Source organism: Macrotis lagotis, chromosome 2 (assembly GCF_037893015.1).
Source record: "Macrotis lagotis isolate mMagLag1 chromosome 2, bilby.v1.9.chrom.fasta, whole genome shotgun sequence".
NCBI lineage: Eukaryota > Metazoa > Chordata > Mammalia > Peramelemorphia > Peramelidae > Macrotis > Macrotis lagotis.
The window spans coordinates 288452519-288472764 of NC_133659.1; the positions used below are offsets into that span (position 1 = coordinate 288452519).

General features: G+C 40.5%; 1 protein-coding gene across 1 annotated transcript; it reads left to right on the forward strand.

Moving 5' to 3' along the window:
* Positions 1-12182: 12182 nt before the first annotated feature.
* On the forward strand, positions 12183-20246 carry TAC3 (tachykinin precursor 3). The gene is made up of 6 exons (XM_074220797.1): positions 12183-12296; positions 15253-15361; positions 15643-15672; positions 16297-16350; positions 16764-16838; positions 20081-20246. The coding sequence occupies exons 1-5, from the start codon at positions 12183-12185 to the stop codon at positions 16835-16837; spliced, it is 381 nt and encodes a 126-aa protein (XP_074076898.1). The 3' UTR covers position 16838; positions 20081-20246.

The window sequence follows — 20246 nt, forward strand, 5'->3', positions numbered from 1 at the left end:
GTCTGGTTATTTTGAGAGGTGGTGTCAACCAGCTCTCCCCATTTTTCTCTATTTTTCCTAGATTACCATTCTCCCCTCTTCACTGTACCCTCCCAGCCCCCCCCCCCCCAAAACTGTCATCAGACTCCCTGGATACAGAACACCAATAGTGTGAGACCAGGTAGAAGGAAAATTGCTTCTTGGTCCTTTATTGGCTAAACTTAGATGGGGTTTAAAAAGGTTGTATAGGAGAATAAAAGGAAGGAGGTGAGGCACAGGCGGCCCATAGACTAACATGTTAAACATATTCCTGGTGTACTGGAAATCTTCGTACCAAGAAAATACTGGATCTTGTGGAGATTTCTTCTGGGAGGGGGTCAGAGGAGAGAGGATAGAGATGGCTTGAAGTAAATGTGGGGAGAAAATCCCCAATCCCATCCCCCTCCAGTCTGATGCCTCCTCAACCTTCTTGAAGCCCTCTCTGACAATGGGCTGGCTGGACCACACCTGCCTCCCTGGTCCTTTCATTATTCCTTATCTCTGACCTTACTCTCCCACAGAAGCCCTAGATGCCACATCGATGCCAGACAATTATATTGCCAATCGATGTCCCACAGCTGGGGCCTGCAGCTGGTGGTACTCAGAGGGAGGGGGACTGAGACTCTCACTCTCTGTTACAACCCCATCACCCCTTTCCATTTTGATTTTCTCTTCCTGATTATTCCTTCTCTTGGTCTCACTTTCTCATCATCAGTCTTTGTCTCTCTAAATCTCTCATTATCTGTCTTTAATAGTAATGTCTCATACTTTAAATCACATTTTTACTTTCCAAAATATTTCCTTATGCATCATCTATTTCATTTGCTGTTTCTTCTCATCTCAGTTCCTCTCTCTCTGCCTCAGCCACCTAAATATTTATTCAGGTGCACACTGCATGGCTCCCTCTTGGTTGTTTTTGTCTGTTTTTGCTAGAGTTCCCATCTTTCAGTATTTCTTCTCTTCCATTTGTATCCCTCTCCCTGCCTCTTCCCTCATCTATCTCTCCTCTCATTCCTTTCTTTCCAGTCCTATCTTTATGTCCACTGTGCCTTGAGGATGGGGGTCCCTCCTTTTGCCAGGTCCATCACTCAGGGAGGGGAAGGGAAGGGAAAGGAGGGGAGGGGTCTTGAGGATGGGGTCCCTCCTTTTCCCAGGTCCATCATCACTCAGTTCACCCCACATAATCAAGTTGGGGAGGAAATGATTAATTTTTCATTTAACTTGCAAATTAATATAACTCTCCTTAAAGGAAGGAGCTGAGTCAGGACAGAGAGGATTAGGTCTCCCCCATCTTTTCGAGAGGGCAAAGGGTTGTCACTTCATCTCTTGACTTGACTCACGGGCTGTTTGTTCCCAGAGGCAGAGGGCAGCCTCACCCCATGCTGCTGACGCAGACTGTGAAGGCCCCCAAGAACCAAGAGAGGCTCCCCGACCCTGGGCTTGGCTGCTATAATCAGCATCGTCCGGCTCATCCTGTGCCCAGGGCCCAAATTGTCATCATTTTCTGGTGAAGTGTCTGATCATTTTCAGAAGCAATTTCAGGAGAGGATATAACGGCTGCTCCCTCCTCCACTTCTTCTCCCCCATCGTCCTTGTAGCTGGCACAGGGTGGGGAGAGAGCAGGAAGCCCCTTGGTCCTAGGTCCCCATCACCCCAAGGTAGCTCCTTACTCTGGCCATAGTGGGTATCAAATCTGAAGGTTAATGAATATGAGAAATGGAAAAGCAGATGCCCTTCCCCCCTACCCCACTTCTATCTTGCCCCTCTAGTCTCTTTCTCTTTAATCCTTTTCCTCCTCTTTCTTTCAAAGATTAGGCTTTTTTTCCTTCTGTAATGTGCAGAGAGATGAATTACTGAGTCACCTTTAAAATCCTCACTGCCTTCCCTTTACTTGTTACTCCTCAGGTATTCATAGAGCAGGGGCTCTTAATTTGCAACCATGTCTCTGCATGGGATCTGTGAATAGATTTTGGAGGATCTGGGAACGTTTATAGGGAAAACAATTACATCTTATTTCAATAGAATTTTGTTTTGTTTTTGTAATCCTATGTATTTTTTTTTTTTTTTTTTTTTAGGTTTTGCTAGGCAGCTAGTTTGCTAGGAGTTAAGTGGCTTGCCCAAGGCCACACAGCTAGGTAATTACTAAGTGTCTGAGGTCAGATTTGAACTCAGGTACTCCTGACTCCAGAGCCGGTGCTCTATCTACTGCGACATCTAGCCGCCCCTGTATTTTGTTTTATACATAATAATACTAGCTAATATTTTATATAGAGATTAAAAATGCTTTACTTAATATTATCTCATTTTATCTTCGCAACCCCCTGGGTAGAGATAAGGATTCTTCAGTAAATGAAGTCTAATACAAAAATATTGTATTTCTTTAAATGTATTTATATTGTTTCCTTCCCTAGACTAAACTCTCTGAGGGTTTTTAAGTAACTTGCTCAAGGTTAAACAACTACTAAGTATCTGAAGCTAGATTTGAATTTAGGTCTTTCTGGCTCCATATCCAATCTCTTTATTCATTGATCCACCAATTATTTCAAATTATTCTAAGAACGTTTCCATTGGGGCAGTTAGATGGCACAATGGATAGAGCACTGGCTCTGGAGTCAGGAGGACCTGAGTTCAAATATGACCTAAGACACTTAATTAATTGCCTGGTTGTGTGACCTTGGGCAAGCCACTTAACCCCATTGCCTTGAAAAACAAAACAAGACAAAAAGATGTGTTCCATTGATTTCACTGGACTGCCAAAGGATTCCACGAGACAAGAAGGATTAAGGATTCCTGCCACATAGATTGGAACCATGTTTTCTCCTGATCCTCTAGCCAACATTTCAAAGAATTCTGAAGTTGCAAGAGATCGAAGAGGTTAGGTAGTTCAGGGTTTACTTAAACTGAATTCTTTTCTATAACATCTGACTTCTAGGGATGGAAAATCCTAACTCCTGAGACTATTCCATTTCTGAAAAAGTGAATAATTTGGAAATTTTCCCTTATCAGTCAAAATCTGCCTTACTGCAGAGAGGGGAGAAAATCTGTAGGAGGGCCTTCTTCCAAAGAAATCCTCCCACCACTGTGCTTACCGAAAACTAGCATCATCAATTCCCTCCTCACGACCTCATCTCAGAATCCCTAACTCCTTCCAAAGCTCAGCTCAATCATCTCTGCCTTTCTCAGCTTCTTCCTGATCCTATGCCCTCCTTCCCCATTGGCTAGTGTGATTTCCTTCTCCAAAAAATATTGTATTTGCTTATGTGTTTTTGTATTGTTTCCCTTCCTAGATTATAAACCCTCTGAGGGCAGATGTTGCTTCTTTTTTTTTTCATCCCCTGGACCTGGCATAGGTTCTTTCTTTTTTTTTTTTGGTTGTTTTTTTTGTTTTTGCAAGTCAATGGGGTTAAATGACTTGTCCAAAGTCACATAGCTAGGTAATTATTAAATGTCTGAGGGTGGATTTGAACTCAGGTCATCCTGACTCCAGGGCCGGTGCTCTATCCACTGCGCCACCTAACTGCCCCTAGGTAGGTTCTAAATAAAGACTTATTGATTTCTTGGTCGACCTCAAACCCCTTCCTCTGGTCACTTAGGGGCATCTCTCAAAACCTGGGTCCCTCCATAGAACAGAATGTAATTCAATTTGACCTCTTCTTAGGGATGATACTTCTCAGAATCTATTCCTAGTTTATAGGAATTCATTTTGAGCTACTAGCTTTCAATTTCTAGTCCAGAGATACATTTTCTCTCCTCAATCATTCAGGATCTAATCAAAGAAACTATTTTCAAACTCTCAGATTATTTCAACTTTCCCTTGAGAAATTTATTAGCAACAGTAACTCATATTTATATAGTATTTTAAGGTCTATAAAGTGCTTCCTTTGCAATATTCTTGAAAGGTAGACCTTAAAATTATTTTACTAGGTAGTACCAAAAATATGGAGTCAGAGGACCTGAGTTCAAATCCTGAACTCTGACACTACTTGAGTAAGTCACTAAGCCTCAGCTTCCTCATCTGTGAAATGAGGGAAGTGAAATAAATGTCTTCTAAAATTCCTTTCAGCTTTAAATCTATGAGTTTATAATCCCAATTTTACAAATGAGGAAACTGAGTCTGCACTGGGTTTTGAACACTGTTCTTCCTAATTCCAAGTCTATCTGTCTAACCATTATTCCACCTTCTATTTCACCAGAATCTTCTGAGGTCAACAGTACAGGTATTATTATTCCCATTTTACAAATAAGTAAACAGAGGCTCAAACCAGTTAAGTAATATACCCAAGAGTCATAAAGCTAGTTAGGACTTGAAACCAGAGCTTCAGACTACAAGTCTGTCAGCTTTGCAGGGACAATGGGATGTTTGAAAGGTTGGACTTGAGAGTGAGCCCAGGAAAGAGCTTATATGTACAACATACTCCCTTGGACCCTATTTGCTTCTGTGTAGAACACTTGAGGGGAACAGGAAGTTGACACAATTTCTATTGCACTATTTAGAGATTTGAAAAGTAGGAACATATGAGTGGTTTGGAATACTCAAAACCTAGTCATTGTTGTGTGTATGAAAGAGTACTTGGTATATTTATTAGGGATAGTAAGTGACTTGTCCAAGATTACACAAGTAAGCTGGATTTGAGCCTTGGCCTCTCTTGAGACCAAATTCAGAATACTAGGGGCAGCTAGGTGGTGCAGTAAATAGAGTACCATCCCTGGAGTCAGGAGGACCTGAGTTCAAATCTGACCTCAGACATTTGATAATTGCTTAGCTGTGTGACCTTGGGCAAGTCACTTAACCCCATTGCCTTAAATAAAATTTAAAAAAATATTCAATATGCTACCACCATGCTAGTGTCTCCCAACCTGTACAAATGAAATCCTAGGAAGTAGTTGAATAGGAAAAAAAATACTTTCATTAACATTTTCAGATAAGGATCTAGTATTCAAGTTACAAAAACAATTTATATATATATATATATATATATATACAATATGACATACATATATGTTTGATATCTGAGGTATATAAACAATTAACAGATTATATATATATATATATATATATATATATATATATACATACGGCTATATATCTGTTAATTGTTTATATACCTTTGTTTTCAAATAGCAAAAATATACCAAGGTATATAAACAATTAATAGATATATAGCCATATACATATGTGAGTGTGGATATGTAGATATAAAAACTATATAGATAAACAGATAAATGGTTAGTGGCTATGAATAGAGTTCTCAAAAGAAGAATAATTTCAAACTGTTAACAACCATACTAAAGAATGCTCCAAATCACTGATAATAAAAGAAATAAAAATCAAACAACCCTGAATTTTTACCTTATACACTACAAATTGGAAAAAAATGACAAAAAATGGGAAGAGTTGATGTTTGTAGGGTTCTGGGAATATAAGCACACTGGTGCATTGTTAGTAGAGCTGTGAATCAGTAAAAAAAAAATTTTTTTTTGGAAAACAAATGGTAATCATGTAAATAAAGTGATTACACTAGCCCATATTCTCTGACTTAGAGATTCCACCACTACCCCAAGGAGGCCACTGGAAAGAATGAGGTCTCCATATATCATTACAGTTCTTAGAGCAAACTTTTCCTTTGGTAATCATAAATAATTGGAAGCAAAATAGACTCCTGAATGGGTAATGAAAAACTATGAGACATGAGTGCAATGACTATTACTGTGCTGTAAAAAATGACTAATCTGATGAATACAGAGAAGCGTGGAAAAATATTCCTAAACCAAAGCAGAGAAAATTAAGATGAACCAAGAAAATGATATATAAAATGACTAAAACAGCATAAATAGAAAAGACAATCACAAAACTGCAAAGATCAAGCATGACTCAAAAAGAGATATGAGAATATGCCCACCCTCTGCAGTATTTTACTTTGCACATATTTTCATACTTTTAAAATATATTAATCAAATTTTGTCAATTTTTTTCTCTTTAAAAATGATATTTATTATATGGAAAGACTGTGAAGTGTTGGATGGGGAGTACAAGGGTAATTTTGGGGGATATTAAAAAAAGGCATCAATAAAAATTCATTTTTTTTAAAAAAACCATACTCTAGCCTCAATCTTTCATGCTATATAATTTCAGCCCTTATTTTAATTCCTGGAAGTGGATCTTCTCTAACCTGTGAGATTTGGGGCTCCAAGAAATACAAGGTGCAGCAGCTTGGGACATCTTGGCTGCCTAGGTACTTGACTGGCTCAGGGCCATGTTTCTCCATTACTATTCCATGATTTCATTTGGCTGGGAGGTTTCAGCCTTGCCTGGATGACATTTCCATCAGCTCCCCACGCACTCTGCCCTGCCTGCTACCCGCCTCTTGGCCTTTAAGAATCAGGGCCACTGTTTCCGCTCTCAGCTCCATGACTTGGCTTGGAGTGGACGTTACAATCCTCCAAAGTCAGCCTCCCCACCTGCTCCCTCAAGGACAGAGCCATCATCTCAAATGATGGGGGAAGGATGCAGGAGAGCAGAGGTGGGCTTACACAGGGATAAGGGAAGATTATCAGGTACATACCTATGCCCACCTCCCTTCTCCTTTTCTGGAACTCCCCCCCCACTCCAGAGTCCTGGGGAGTAATTAAATCACCTTTTCTGAGCTTAGCTGGCATTGTTAAGGCAACCCTTTCTCTCAACCCCCACTCCTACCTGGTCTCCTCTAAGAAAAGGAGAGGAGAGTGCGGGTACCCTGGTATTCTAGTTACAATAGGGGCTGTTCATATAAGTGAACTGGTACTGTGCAATATTCTGAGTATCATCTGCATATAATTTTTTTCCAGGCTAAATGCACACCTAAGTCCCTAATCCCTAATAGAAGTGAACTGGTACTGTGCAATATTCTGAGTATCATCTGCATATAATTTTTTTCCAGGCTAAATGCACACCTAAGTCCCTAATCCCTAATAGAAGTGAACTGGTACTGTGCAATATTCTGAGTATCATCTGCATATATTTTTTTCCCAGGCTAAATGCACACCTAAGTCCCTAATCTTTTCCATCAAAAGCTGCCCCTGTCCCTCTCCTCCCAGAATACAACCCCCCCCCCATGCCAGGCTCTCTTTCCTTCTTCTCTGGCTCAGCTAAGTATCAATCCTTTCAAGTCCTAACGAATCCTGCAGATCAAGGGGCTACTAGTTCCCCCTGCCATCTCCTTGCTTACCCCCCTCTGAGCCCCCCACTCCCAGGAGCATAGGGAGCCTTATCAAAGAACATTATTCATATCAGACCTTTACCCAAAGCTCTCCGACAGGGAAAGGAAAGAGGGAGAAGAAAAGAGGGAAGAGTCACAAACAGGACCTAAGAGATCTTTGTTACCAAACCTGAGCTCCTCTACCCATCTTAAGCTCTCTTGCCCCCAAAGTGCCACCAAAGTAGGCACTAATTACCAAAGAGGAAGCATCAATTAAATTTTTTTGTTTTTCTTTTAATATTTCTTTTCTCATTTTTGTTCCATTTTGAGTTCTAGTTATCTTCCTCTCTCCCTCCCAATCTCAAATTGGAGAAAGTCAGCATTACACACACACATACATATAATATTATGCAACTATACAAAATATATTTCTATATATCAGTTCTTTCTCTGAACATAGGTAGCATTTTCCTTAATAAGTCCTTCATAGTTGATTTGAAAATTCATATTACTCAGAATAACTTAATCATTCACAGTAATGCCATTATTTTATACATTTACTTGGTTCTGCTCATTTCACTCTTCAATATTTTCTGCAAATCTTTCCACGTTTTTCTAAAATCAACCTGTTCATTGCTACTTTTAGAACAATACTCCATCACAATCATATACTACAACTTATTCAACCATTCCTCAATTAAAAGACATTTCCTGAATTTCTTATCTTTACCATCACAAATGGAACTGCTCTAAATATTTTAGAAATATTTCATAAATATTTCATTTAATTTTTCTCCAATCATCTTGAAAAACAGAACTAAAAGTGGTTTTGTCGGATCCAAGGGTATCACCCAATCTTATACATCTTTGGGCATAATTCCAGATTGCTCTCCAAATTGGTTGGATTGGTTCACAGTTCAACCAACAAAGTATTAGTGATGCAACTCCAACTTTGTCATTTTAACTGCTCTGATAAATATGAGATGATATCTCAAAGTTGTTTTAATTTTCATTTCTTTAATCAATAATGATTTAGAGCATTTTTCATATGCCTATATATTGCTTTGATTTCTTCTTCAAAAATTTCCCTTTCATATCCTTTGACCATTTATCAATGGGGAATGACTCATATCTTATAAATTTGACTCAGTTCTCAATACATTTGAGCTGAGAACTGTCCCTGACTTTCTGCTTTCCTTCTAACCTTGGCTACCTTGGTTTTAATTTAATTTAATTTAATCAAAACAATCCATTTTATATTTTATAATGTTCTCTATTTTTTATTCTTAAATTCTTTTTCTATCTATAAATTTGATAGGTAATATGTTCCATTTTCTTCTAATTTACTTATGATATCTCCTTTTATAGCTAAGTTATGTATCCCTTTTGATCATATCTTGGTAAATAGTATAGGACATTGGACTATACCTAGTTTCCCCCAGATTGCTTTCTAGCTTTCCCAGTAATTTTTATAAAATAATGTATTCTGATTCCAAAAACTTAGATCTTTATGTTTATCAACCATAAGGTTACTATATTTACTACTGTGCATTGTATATCTACTCTATTTCACTTATCCACTATTCTGTTTCTTATCCAGTATCAAATAGTTTTGACTTTTTAAATCAAATTTTATTTTGAAAAATTACTAAGCATTTATTTTCTCACCTACCCATATCATTCTCTATCTTTTAATACATAGAACGTGGATTTTTAAACATTGCCTTAGCTTTGTATCTGAAATCAATAATCCATTGATCAGCTACTTGGCATTTTATTTGCATGAACAACCGACTCTATCCTTCTCTCAGCACCTACCTTTCTCCTCTGGTTCCTGCCTCTAAGTATCCAGAAATTTTAAGGCCTCTCCCTTCGTGCTTTTTCTCACCAGTCCTTTTCCTTTTCCTTCAGGGTACATCCAGTCCAGTAATTAACTGAGTGTTGAAAGGGGCCTCATTAGGCTTGTGCATAATTAAGGGGTCTGGGGAACCAGCTGCTGCCCATACTCTGGTCCAGGGGTTCTTAACCCTTTTGGTATTATGGTCTCTTTAGGTGGTCTTGTGCAGTTTACAGATCCCTTCTCCAAAAGAAATGTTATTTTTTTAAAAAAAAAATTCATAATTGAAGTAAATGCTATGTTTCAGTTAGATTTCAGTGAAAAATAAAGATATCAATTCATGGATCCTCTGATATCTATTCATGGAATTCTGGGCATCTTCAGACCCTAGGTTAAGATCCTCTGTTTAAGGAAGCTGCAGCTTCTTGCTATTAAGTCTGAGTGCCTGCTCCAAAAGAAAAGGAGCAAAAGAGAATACAGGGAGGAAGCATCTAAGATGGATTCAGGATAAGAGAGATCCAAGGATAAGGTGAGGTAGGCAGGCTCAGTCTTCCTCTCTTGCTTTCTTCCAGACCCTGGGGAGAACTGCAGGGTAGATGGTTACCCCAGCTAGGCTACTCTCAAGCATCTGGCTGAATCGCGGTAGTTACTAATATTTATCTTTTTCTGTATGTGTTTATTCTTATCTCCACTCCATTCTCTCTCTAACTCTATTTATTCTCTGTCTATCTCTCCCTTTCTATCTCTATCTCTGCCTCTCCTCCCTCTCTCCGTTTCTCTTTGTCTTTGTCTCTGTCTGTCTCTCTGTCTTTCTCTTCTGTCTTCTCTGCCTTCCTCTCTCTCTCTCGTCTCTTTCCTACCTCTCTCTGTCTTTGTCTCTGTCTCTTCTGTCTTCTTTCTCTCCTCTCTATCTCTCTCTCCCTCCTTTCCTCCTTTCCTCCCTTTCTCTGTCTCTCTCCCCCTCTCCTCCCTCTTCCTATCTCCTGGGGCTTCAAAAGGGGTAAATGAAGCAGAATAAGCTCCCCCTAACAGCAGGGGAGTACAGAGCATGGTTAAAAAGTCACAGGAGAAGATGACAGAACTTCAGGGAAGCAGATTAGATGGGGGGGGGGACTGAAACAAGGGGAAAAAAAGGCAGAGCAATTAAGAGATCAATCCTGAGGCATGGCGGGGGTGGTAGGGGCAGACAAGAAGTCATGTTCTTTTATTCTCTATCTTTAGTGAGACTGCAAAGGTTAGACAACAGCAAGGACAGTCAGGAACATCCTTGGGGCAGGGTAAGAGACAGGAAGCCCAGATCTCCCTGGTCCCAAAAGATCTTTGAGTAATGAGCTGGAACATGGGGAAGGGATTTCTGGATTTGAATTGATCAAAACAGCATACATTTAGAACTGGAAGGGATGTCAGAATTCCTCTAGACCAACTCTGAATTCACAGGTGAAGAAACTCAAACCAGAGGCATTGATTTTAATTTATTTGCAAGTTGATATGGTTGACTTTTAACATAGGCATTTGCATGGGGAGCTATTTTTGGAGAAGGAGAGAAAATCCATCAAATCCATCCCTTTATCTGGTCCTCGAGACTCTCCTTATCATGCCTCCTTACCTCTAATCACTCCTGATCTTTTTTTTTTTTGCAAAGTAATGGGGTTAAGTGACTTTCCCAAGGTCATACAGCTAAGTAATTATTTAGCATCTGAAGCCAGATTTGTACTTAGATCCTCCTGACTCCAGGGCTAGTGCTCTATCCACTGTGCCACCTAGTTACCCCTTAACCAATCCTGATCTGATCCTGGATCCCAGTTCAGAAGCTGTGGGGACATAGCAAAGGATAAGGTCAGTCCTAGAGTCCTAAGAGTAACATCTTCAAATATGGCCCCATATAATGCAGGCTACCTGTACAAGGGACCAGAGCAGACTCTGACTGTGAGATGCTTTAGGGGAACCCTAATAGGATTTTTCTCAGACTGGCCATCCCCGCTAATGGATAAAGGGGCTGGGGATGGAGTGGGGAGAGAAGGAGAGGAGTCAGAGGTATTCTGGAGACAGAAGACCCTCTAAGAGATAAGGGTAAAGATGAAGGGACTGACTGCATTTGTACCTGTTGACATGTCTTGAATATATTCCACATCAAACCACCTACAAATAAATAAGTACTTATTTTCTGAGTCCCTTATTCAAACAGTATTGGGAAGGTGGCAGTGGTGCTAGCTGGGTGCCTGTCTTCTCAAGGTTTCTGGCTGCAATGTTTTCCTCCCCACCCCCAGAAACCCAATCTCCCCCCTCTCTTCTATCTACCCCAGGATTGGTGGCTCTCAGCCCCTCCCCTCAGTCCCCTAGACCCTCCCAAAGCCCTTATCAGGGAGCAGTGACTGAGTCTTTGCCAGATCCAAGATCTCCTCTCCCTTCAGCAGCAGCATCCTTGTGGAGCTGGGAAGCCGGACCCCAAGACCCATAGAATCCAAGACTCCATAGCTTACCAGGAGTCAATTCCAGGTAGGTATGATTGGGAAAGGAGATAAAATATGTCAGAGGAAAAAGAGTATGTGAACATATGTGTGTGTGAGAGGTGGGCATTGAAATTAAGGGACAGGTTTTACTGATGGGGTCCACAGTCAAGAGGAAGAGACTGGAAGATGGAAGTTGATAATAAAGGCAAGGGACTGGACAAATAGACAAGGATATGTAAGTTGTGGGATAGATTCTGTTGAGGAGTAGGTCAATGTTAGGAGACTAAAGGTTCATTCTCCATTTTCTTCAACTGGAAAACTTCTCTGTTGGGGAGCTATTGACCATTTAGGACTCTTCCATGGGTGTAAGCAAAGGGCATGGAACCTGTTCTCAGCTCAAAGGTTTGTCTCTGTCAGATTTAGCTTTTGGGGAGGTGAAGGATGACACCCCATGATAGGAAGGGAAGTTGAAGCAAAGAGCTTCAATATGTGCTTTCCTTCTTGTCTCTTCCCATCCTTGGAATCTTGGGCTGTGGTGGGGTGTAGGCTCACATATGCTCTTTAGACACATGAACACCTATGTTGTTTCTGTGCTTAGTGTCTGTCGAATGTAGACTTGGACTGTGCTCTGGCAATCATAGAAGGGCTCTCCTCTTCCTTACCCCATGCCCAAGGCTCACCAACTTCACTCTCCTAGGCACCATGAAAAGTACTCTGCTGCTCATGGCCATTCTGGTCCTCGGTGTTGGAAGAAGCTGCCAAGCTGTTTGTGAGGAATCACAGGAACAAGGGGCATTTGGTGGGGGCCACAGCAAGGTAAGACACCCCCTTTACCTCTACAGAATCATATTTTCCCTTAGTTATAGCCTCTTCAGTTGTAGAGGCAGGAAAGGAAGGAACGTGTGTGTGTGTATGTGTGTGTGTGTTGAAAAATTCTTTTTGTGTAGCTATATATTTGTGTAGGTGTGTGTGTGTGTGTGTGTGTGTGTGTGTGTGCAAGAAAGTACATCTCTATCCATCATTGTATCTGTATCTCTGTATTTAGGGAGAAGAACTTAATAGTAGCTGTTAAAAAATACTTGATTGATTAATATTGATTGAATGGTGCTACTGGGGGAGGGAAGGCAGAGTGAGCTATAGGTTCTACTGGTTCCCAAAGCTTGGTTCCTGGTCAGATGATCAGAGCCCTAGTAAGACACCAGCACCCTTGTTCCCAAATAAAAATAACCCTTGTTCCCAATAATATAATAACAATAAAATAATAACAAATAAACCTTGTTCCCAAAATAATCAATGACTATTTACACACTACTTTGCATACAAATATCACAGTCATGCAATTATTAAAATGCAAAAAATTATTTTACTGTCTTTCTTCTCCTCCTTGCCCCCACCCCCCATCCATTTCCCTTAGTTATCCAGTCCCTTCTCCTCTTCTTCCAGTGATCTTCCCCCCCCCCCACCTTCTAATTTAGGATTTCTCAGACTGGGTTACCCCAGCATAGAAAAACAACAGGTTGGACTCTGATGTCTAAAGTTCTTTCTGGGAAGAGGAGGTTGGGGAGGAGGGGAGAAAGGAAAGGATAAGTCTTTTCAGAGTTTTGAAATGACAGCAATTACACCAGCACAAATGCTTTTAAGATGATTACAGGTGGGACTTATTACAAATTCTGTGTGTGAGAAATCTTGCTGTTTTTCTAGCCCAAGTCTGCTTAGCATCTCATTACAGAAGGTGGGAAGACTATTTGAGCAATTTGGGAAAAGTGGCCTCCCTAGGAGATGGAAGCCGGGCATAAAAAGAGATCGACAATTTTAGGTGCCAAATTGCCTGAATAGCCAGAGTAGCCCATGGCAGTGGGGGCAGGATGCTGGGGTTACCTTTCCCAGATATATGAGATCATAGGTAGAGCTTTAGTATATAATGGTTAGAATTTCTGCTTCTCTCTTGCTGGGTGACCTAAGGCAATCTCTCTATTCTTTATTCTGAACAGGATGACAAAGCTTTCCATTCCATTCTAGCTTTCACAGGGTTTCATGTATGTGTGTGTGTGTGTGTGTGTGTGTGTGTGAGAGAGAGAGAGGGAGAGAGAGAGACAGAGACAGAGACAGAGACAGAGACAGAGAGACAGAGGGAGAGAAACACACAAACACATGTAGAGACAGAAACAAGGAGAGATAGAGAGAGGGGAGAGACAGAGAGAGACAGAGACAGAGACACGCACATACACACACACACATAAACACACACACACACACACACACACACACACACAGAGAGAGAGAGAGAGAGAGAGAGAGAGAGAGAGAGAGAGAGAGAGAGAGAAACCCATCATGAGAACAATTAGGAGCTCCCACAAGGGAAAGGATTTTTAAACTCAGTAACACCATGACAAATAAAACCAGAGTAGATGAAGTGGGAATGGAATGGGAAAGAAAGAATCAGAGATAGAGGCTGAGAAAGCCAAAAAGATGGAAACAAAAGATGGGGTTTCTCCTTGTGTGTTTCAGGGGAATAGAGGGAAATCACAAAAGAGTAGGTATAGCCCAATATTTTACCAAAAAGTAAAACCCCTTTTCTCCCAATTCCCCACCTGGCTAACCCATCAAGGGAGATCAATTTGGATGACATTCAATTTATTGCCCCAACTTATTAGGACTGTCATCTTACCTTCCCATTTGAGAGGTGAACTAGCCAAAGCCATGAGGGATTAAATCACTTGCCCAAAGTTAGACAGGTGGTACATTTGGGATTCAAACAGGACTTCTGACTCTAGATTCATTATTCTTCCCACCACTACAATGGATGGGGAGGGGGCAGGGAGGAGGGAGGCCAGGGCTCTTAATCTCTACTCCCTTTCCCTAATCAAGCTATTCAAAATCCATGAACAGTCACTACTGACGTTTATCAGAGTAAAGGGGACCTTAGGCAGTCCTCATCTAACATATGGAGTGGTAGCACAAACAAGGAGCAAAGAGATGGCCTTAAGATGCCATCCCACTTGAAGTTTGAAGTTCTTCAATAAAAATAATAATAATAACTAGCATTTATATTGCACTTCAAGGTTTGCAAAGCACTTTAAATATATTGTATCACTTGATTCTCACAACAGCCCTGTGGCCTACGTGGCATTATTATCTTCATTTTACCGATGAAGAAACTGGGATTGAGAGAGGTTAATGACTTGACCGTGCAGTCAAGTCATTAGTCACACAGTCAATGGACATCCAAGGTAGATTCAATTTCAGATCCCTCTTGACTCCACATTCAGCATTCCCACTTTTTATCTCCCCCATACTCAGGCTCCCCTAGAACTTCAATTCAATGCAGTTCCTGTTGGATCAAGGACATGGGGCGGTATTACTGCTAGTATTACTGGCTTCACAGTCCTCTCTTTTGTATCCTCAGACAGTGACCTTTCATTAAGGACAATGATTAGGAAGCCTGAATGAGCTTGGCCATAGGCTGATTCTTTGAGTTCTTTATGCTTTTCTTTTCCCAATAATATTCAGTATCTGAAATCAGGGGGAAGGAAGATGTTAAACATAGGAAATCCAGAAATAAATGAGATAATCTTATGGTGTGCTAAGTAGTCCCTGGCAAGAAAGTCTAATTAGGTTAAAGAGAACTGGACATGAATGTGGTGGGTTCAAAATGGAGTTGTGCTATCATTTAGAAAGCAAACCAAGGGACTAGGGCATAACCCTCCAAAGCTATATGTGAATCTTGGGGGAGGGGCTTCTACCCTTGTTTTTCTGTATCTGTCTCCACCAGAAAGTCTTAGATCTCTATCAACTTCCTCCATCCCTCCTTCGGAGGTTGTATAACAGTCGATCTCTCTCTCTGGATGGGTTGCTGAGGCTGCTGAGCAAGACAAGTGTGGGTAAGACCCTCATCTCCTGCTACAGGATTACAGAGATGGTATGAGGTACAAGAGCTTAGGGAGGAGGAGAGACTGGAGAAACATTTCAGGGGCTGGGTCCAATCTAAGCCACCCTCAATGAAGTGAAGGTGAGAAGAAACTGAGAGATTTCTTAGTGGGGGACACTGACTGAGGGAATCTTGGTTTGTTTTATTTGCCCTCATCCTTTAGAATCATTTCCTCAGGGCTCCCTTCCATACCAGCCTGTGCTTTTCCTTACATGCATTTTCTTGGCTTCATAGATCCTAAGGAATCCATGGATTTCCAGAAACGTAAGTAACCCTTTCTATTACTCTCTCCCCTTCCCCAATTTCCTCCCTGCTTACTGTGTGCTCAAGCCTCCCTGATTTTTGGGTCCTGGTAGGCTATTTGGCAAGGCGCATCTCAACCAGCAGCTCTTCTTCAGCCAGTTTGCTCCTGATTCAAGGGGTGTAGTTGAAGCCATGAAAAGATTATCCATCTACAGTTGAATGCTGCTCAGCAGTCAGTGGGACTGGCATGTATAAAGGCTCGAAAGCCAAGTGGGAAAAGAGAGAAAGCTGTATAGGGGTAATATGAGGGAGAAGATTTCAGATAGTAATTAAAAGAGGTAGTGGGGGTTCAGCTAGGTAGTGCAGGGGCAGCTAGATGGTGCAGTGGATAGAGGACCTGAGTTCAAATCCAGACTTAGATACTTAATAATTACCTAGCTATGTGACCTTGGGCAAGTTCCTTAACCCTTGTTTTAAAAAATGAGGTAGAGGATTGTAGGGAGCTAAAAGAGTAGAGTACACCCCTTTTTGAAATAAGGGAGGAGAAATAAAGATAATAGTAGGTAAGACAGAAACAGTCTGAGTGCTGAGATTTGCCTCCTATTGTCTTTCACTATCAGTCGGTGTTTTTATCTCTTTCTGCAGGTGACATGCATGACTTCTTTGTGGGGCTCATGGGGAAAAGGAATATACAGTCAGGTAAGTGTGGGGTGGGTTAAGGGCTTAGGAACTAAATAGAGCAAAATTCAACCAGAGGAAAGATGTTTTCCTTGGCGAGGGCTACTATGATCCCTCATTCAGTCCCTTCCTCTCTCAATCAATCAACTTTGACCGCAATCCATATGGAGACTTCTGGAATAAAGGGAAGAAACACTTGTGAGTCATCCCAGTTGTAGTCATGAAATAAGACAGAAAGAGTGGGGGCTAAAGTCCCATCTTTGCCTTCCTATCGCTCTGAAAAGAGCACCTGTTCTCTCCATCTTTACTTTCTAATCCTAACCTCTCAATTAGTCCTCAATTTCCATACCATTCCAATCTTTATCTGGTAAGAATGGGGTACATAGTGGCTAGTCTCTGAGAAGTCTCTAAGTTTCTTGTTTGTCCTTCCTCAGAACCACCCATGGAGGTGAACCAAGAAAACTTCCCTGGTTTTGGCGATCCCAAGTATTCCCCCAATTCAGAATGAGGTAAGTCTAGAATAGGAGGGAAGAGTATGGAAAAATGAACCACAACCTTCCTCTTCTTTTTATTTCTCAAAAAAGTCCATCTTGATAAAAAAATAGTTATGTGAATAATTGATGCCTACAAAACTGATGCAAGAAAAGATACTATCTCTAAACACACAGTATTCAGAATAGACAGATGAACACATGTGAACACACACAAGAGTCTATTCATGGAGCATTTTGAACCTTGGACATGGCAGTCTGATTCATTCACCACATCCTGGTTGGTCTGTGCTCTGGGAAAAAGGAGGAAATAAGTAGACTTGTTCTAAGTGGTTTGTGCCAGAGTCCAAGCTTCAGTTGGGAGTGAAAATAGGGAGCCTGAGGGACTAGAACTGGTGATAGAGCCAGAGGCTGAGACAGACTTTTCCTGGGATTTCCCTGGGATTGACACTTGTTTGGTTTTCCCTCTTTAAAGTCAGAACTGTATGGGTATCAGGGCACTGTGTAAAATAAAATAAGATTGTCATCTAAATTACCAACATCTCTAGTTTAAAGAAGAAAGCATTTTACAATTCATTAGCCCTCTGAAACTAATTTTTCTTCTTGTGTCCTATAAGAATCCTAGGAGTCTAGATCTAAAGGGCATCTAGTCCAGTACCCACATTGAGGCACTACAGAGATCATGCTTTCATAGCCACAAATCAGGTCACATAATCTGACAAAGAATAATTTTTTCCCAAAGCCTTGTTAAAAGTATACTTTTGTTTCTTAAAATTCAGAAAAGTTGGTCATTGTGGCTTTTTCTATAACAGAGAATGAATTTGTAAGGAACAGAAAATGCCTCTAGATCTAATGAAAAGAATATCCTTGGTTTTACTGTCTAGCAGGAGTTGGGGCAGGTGATGGGAGAGTCCCTGATGATCCTATTGGCAGACTGTGAGACTATGCCAACCTGACTATGCTGTCCATACTGGACCCCCCTTAGATGAAATAGACTGACAGATTTCTCACTTGGTGAGCTGGGTGTGATAGTCCCTTTGGGGATATGACTAGTCAAAACATAGAATTTGTCACCCCACCACCATCTTTCCCCCACACAAGAGTGACTCATCTGGTCTTTTTATTTCATTAGTACCAGAGAGATATAGGTTTAGTAAGATTCAGAATACCAATAAGCCAAGCAAACATGTAGCACACAAGATATTAGGCAAGCCAATTTTATTTAAGGGACATAGGGCAATTTGGGAAGATGGGAACAAGTCAGTTTCACTAGGGTCTGGGTAGAACTGGGGTCCTGGTGGAATGAGGCTCCCTACCCAATCAGTAAAATCCAGAGCTACACTAGACAGTAGAGGAGGGGGTGAGAAACCTGTATCTGGGGACTGGTGTTGATTCATGCTATTTGAGAAGGGAGGGAAGACTCCTAGGGAGTTGCTATTCAAACTCCCCACCAGCTGGGAAAGGGGCTATGGACAGTTACTATTGCTCTGACAGTAACTGGGGGGCTTTTAAACTTCCTGGGGCTGCTTTGTTTAATGAAATGGGGAGGCTTCTGAGGTTGTTACAGCTAGGAAGGTAGAGGATATTTGGAGGAAGAAGAAAATTTGGAAATCCACAAATGACCTTTAAGAGAACCCCCCAACCTAACGGTCCCTGTTATCCATGCTATAGACCTTAGAGTACCAGACCAGAAACCCATGGACTCACCTTTGAAGAGGTACAGTGTATATATCTGATTCCCAGTAGTTAGGTCTGGGTCCCCATTCGTTGCTGGGTGAGAGGGCACAAAGAACATTAATAACCGTAACTCCTTGATTACATGGTACTTACCGTATCATTTTGCTCTCATTAGATGGTTATTTCAGTCCTGCCAATGGCTGGGTAATTATACGGGCAGCTATATCGGGATGACATACTTTCCCCCAGTGTAATGCACCATCCCATAAAGATAATTACAGTGCAATTTTGCCATAGTATTTTATACAAATGGCAGAAAGAAGAGCTTTGTAGAAACCTACTTTTAATCCGTGCGGGTGAATCCAGGCTCTTTTCAAAAGATTTAGGAACATAATTATGTCCCTCCTTATCAACATCATAGGGTGAATGGATCATTCACAACCTGTGAAGCATCAGGCAGAATAAATCATGAGGTTGGGGAGGAGGGAGGAGGTGTAGGGAGAAAATGGAAATGCCATTCGGAGATGATTTGAAATAAATAAACATATTGGGTTTTTTTTTTAATGGAAGGGAAGGAGTCTAGGGATAATGGTTCTCAAACTTTTTACTCTTAGGACCACTTAATACTCTTACAAAGAACTGACTCCAGATGGAACCTTAATCAAAGAGCTTTTGGTTTATTTAGCATATCTATTGACATTTATTATATTAGAAATTAAAACATCTTAGTATTATTATGAAAATAATTTTGACCTCACAGATCCTGGCCTATCTCTTGAGAATAGATTACCTAAGGGAAGGTTGCCCTCTTATTTCCTTCATTTAAGACTGTTATCATTCAGAGTTCTTCTTTATTATTAAAGACTCATTATTATTATTATTATTATTATTATTGACTTCCTCCCAGGAGGAAGCAGTAGGCATTGATGTGTATAGGATCTAGAATCACTCACACAAGTGTCCTGGATAGGGATATGTGATGGGCTCCCCTTGGTGGGTAGACAAATGGAAATACCAGCATAGTTCATCTTAGGCAAAATGTATAGATACACAAGTATAACATATCAGATTGCTTACCATCTCCGAAAGGGGTTAAAGGAAGGAAGGAGGAATTTAGAATTCAAAATTTTAAAAATTGAATGTTAAAAATTATTTTTACTTGTAAGTGGGAAAATAACATTATATATCTACCTATATCTATCCCTTTATCTATCTCTTTATATACATATATACACACATATAGTATATATATATATAGTATATATATATATATATATATATATATATATATATATATATATATATATATATACTATATATATATATGCAGAGGTGGCTGTGAGGAATGAAACCATCAGTTAAATGGGATGCCCAGAACATAAAGGAATTGTATTGGCAGGGGAAATCTAGCTTCTTATTAGCCCTTCTCCTTACAGCCTACAGAAAAAGCAAAGTGTTAAGATTTGGCTTTCGCTCCTTTTTCCCCCAGAAGATTTCTCCAAACTAGCTGTAGGAATGAAAGCCAAAAGTCTTTCAACAGACAAAGAAAATGTGTTGGTTTTTTTTGTTTTTTGTTTTGCCAGTCTCCCATACTGTCTACTTCCTGGGATTCTGGACTGCATTTTGAAGACATTTTGCCTGCCTCCTCTCAACCTTTGGATAGAATACCCTCAATTCTATTTTCTCATCCATTGTTGTATCATTCTACTTTTATCACTCCACTCCCCACACCATACAACCACATAGAGT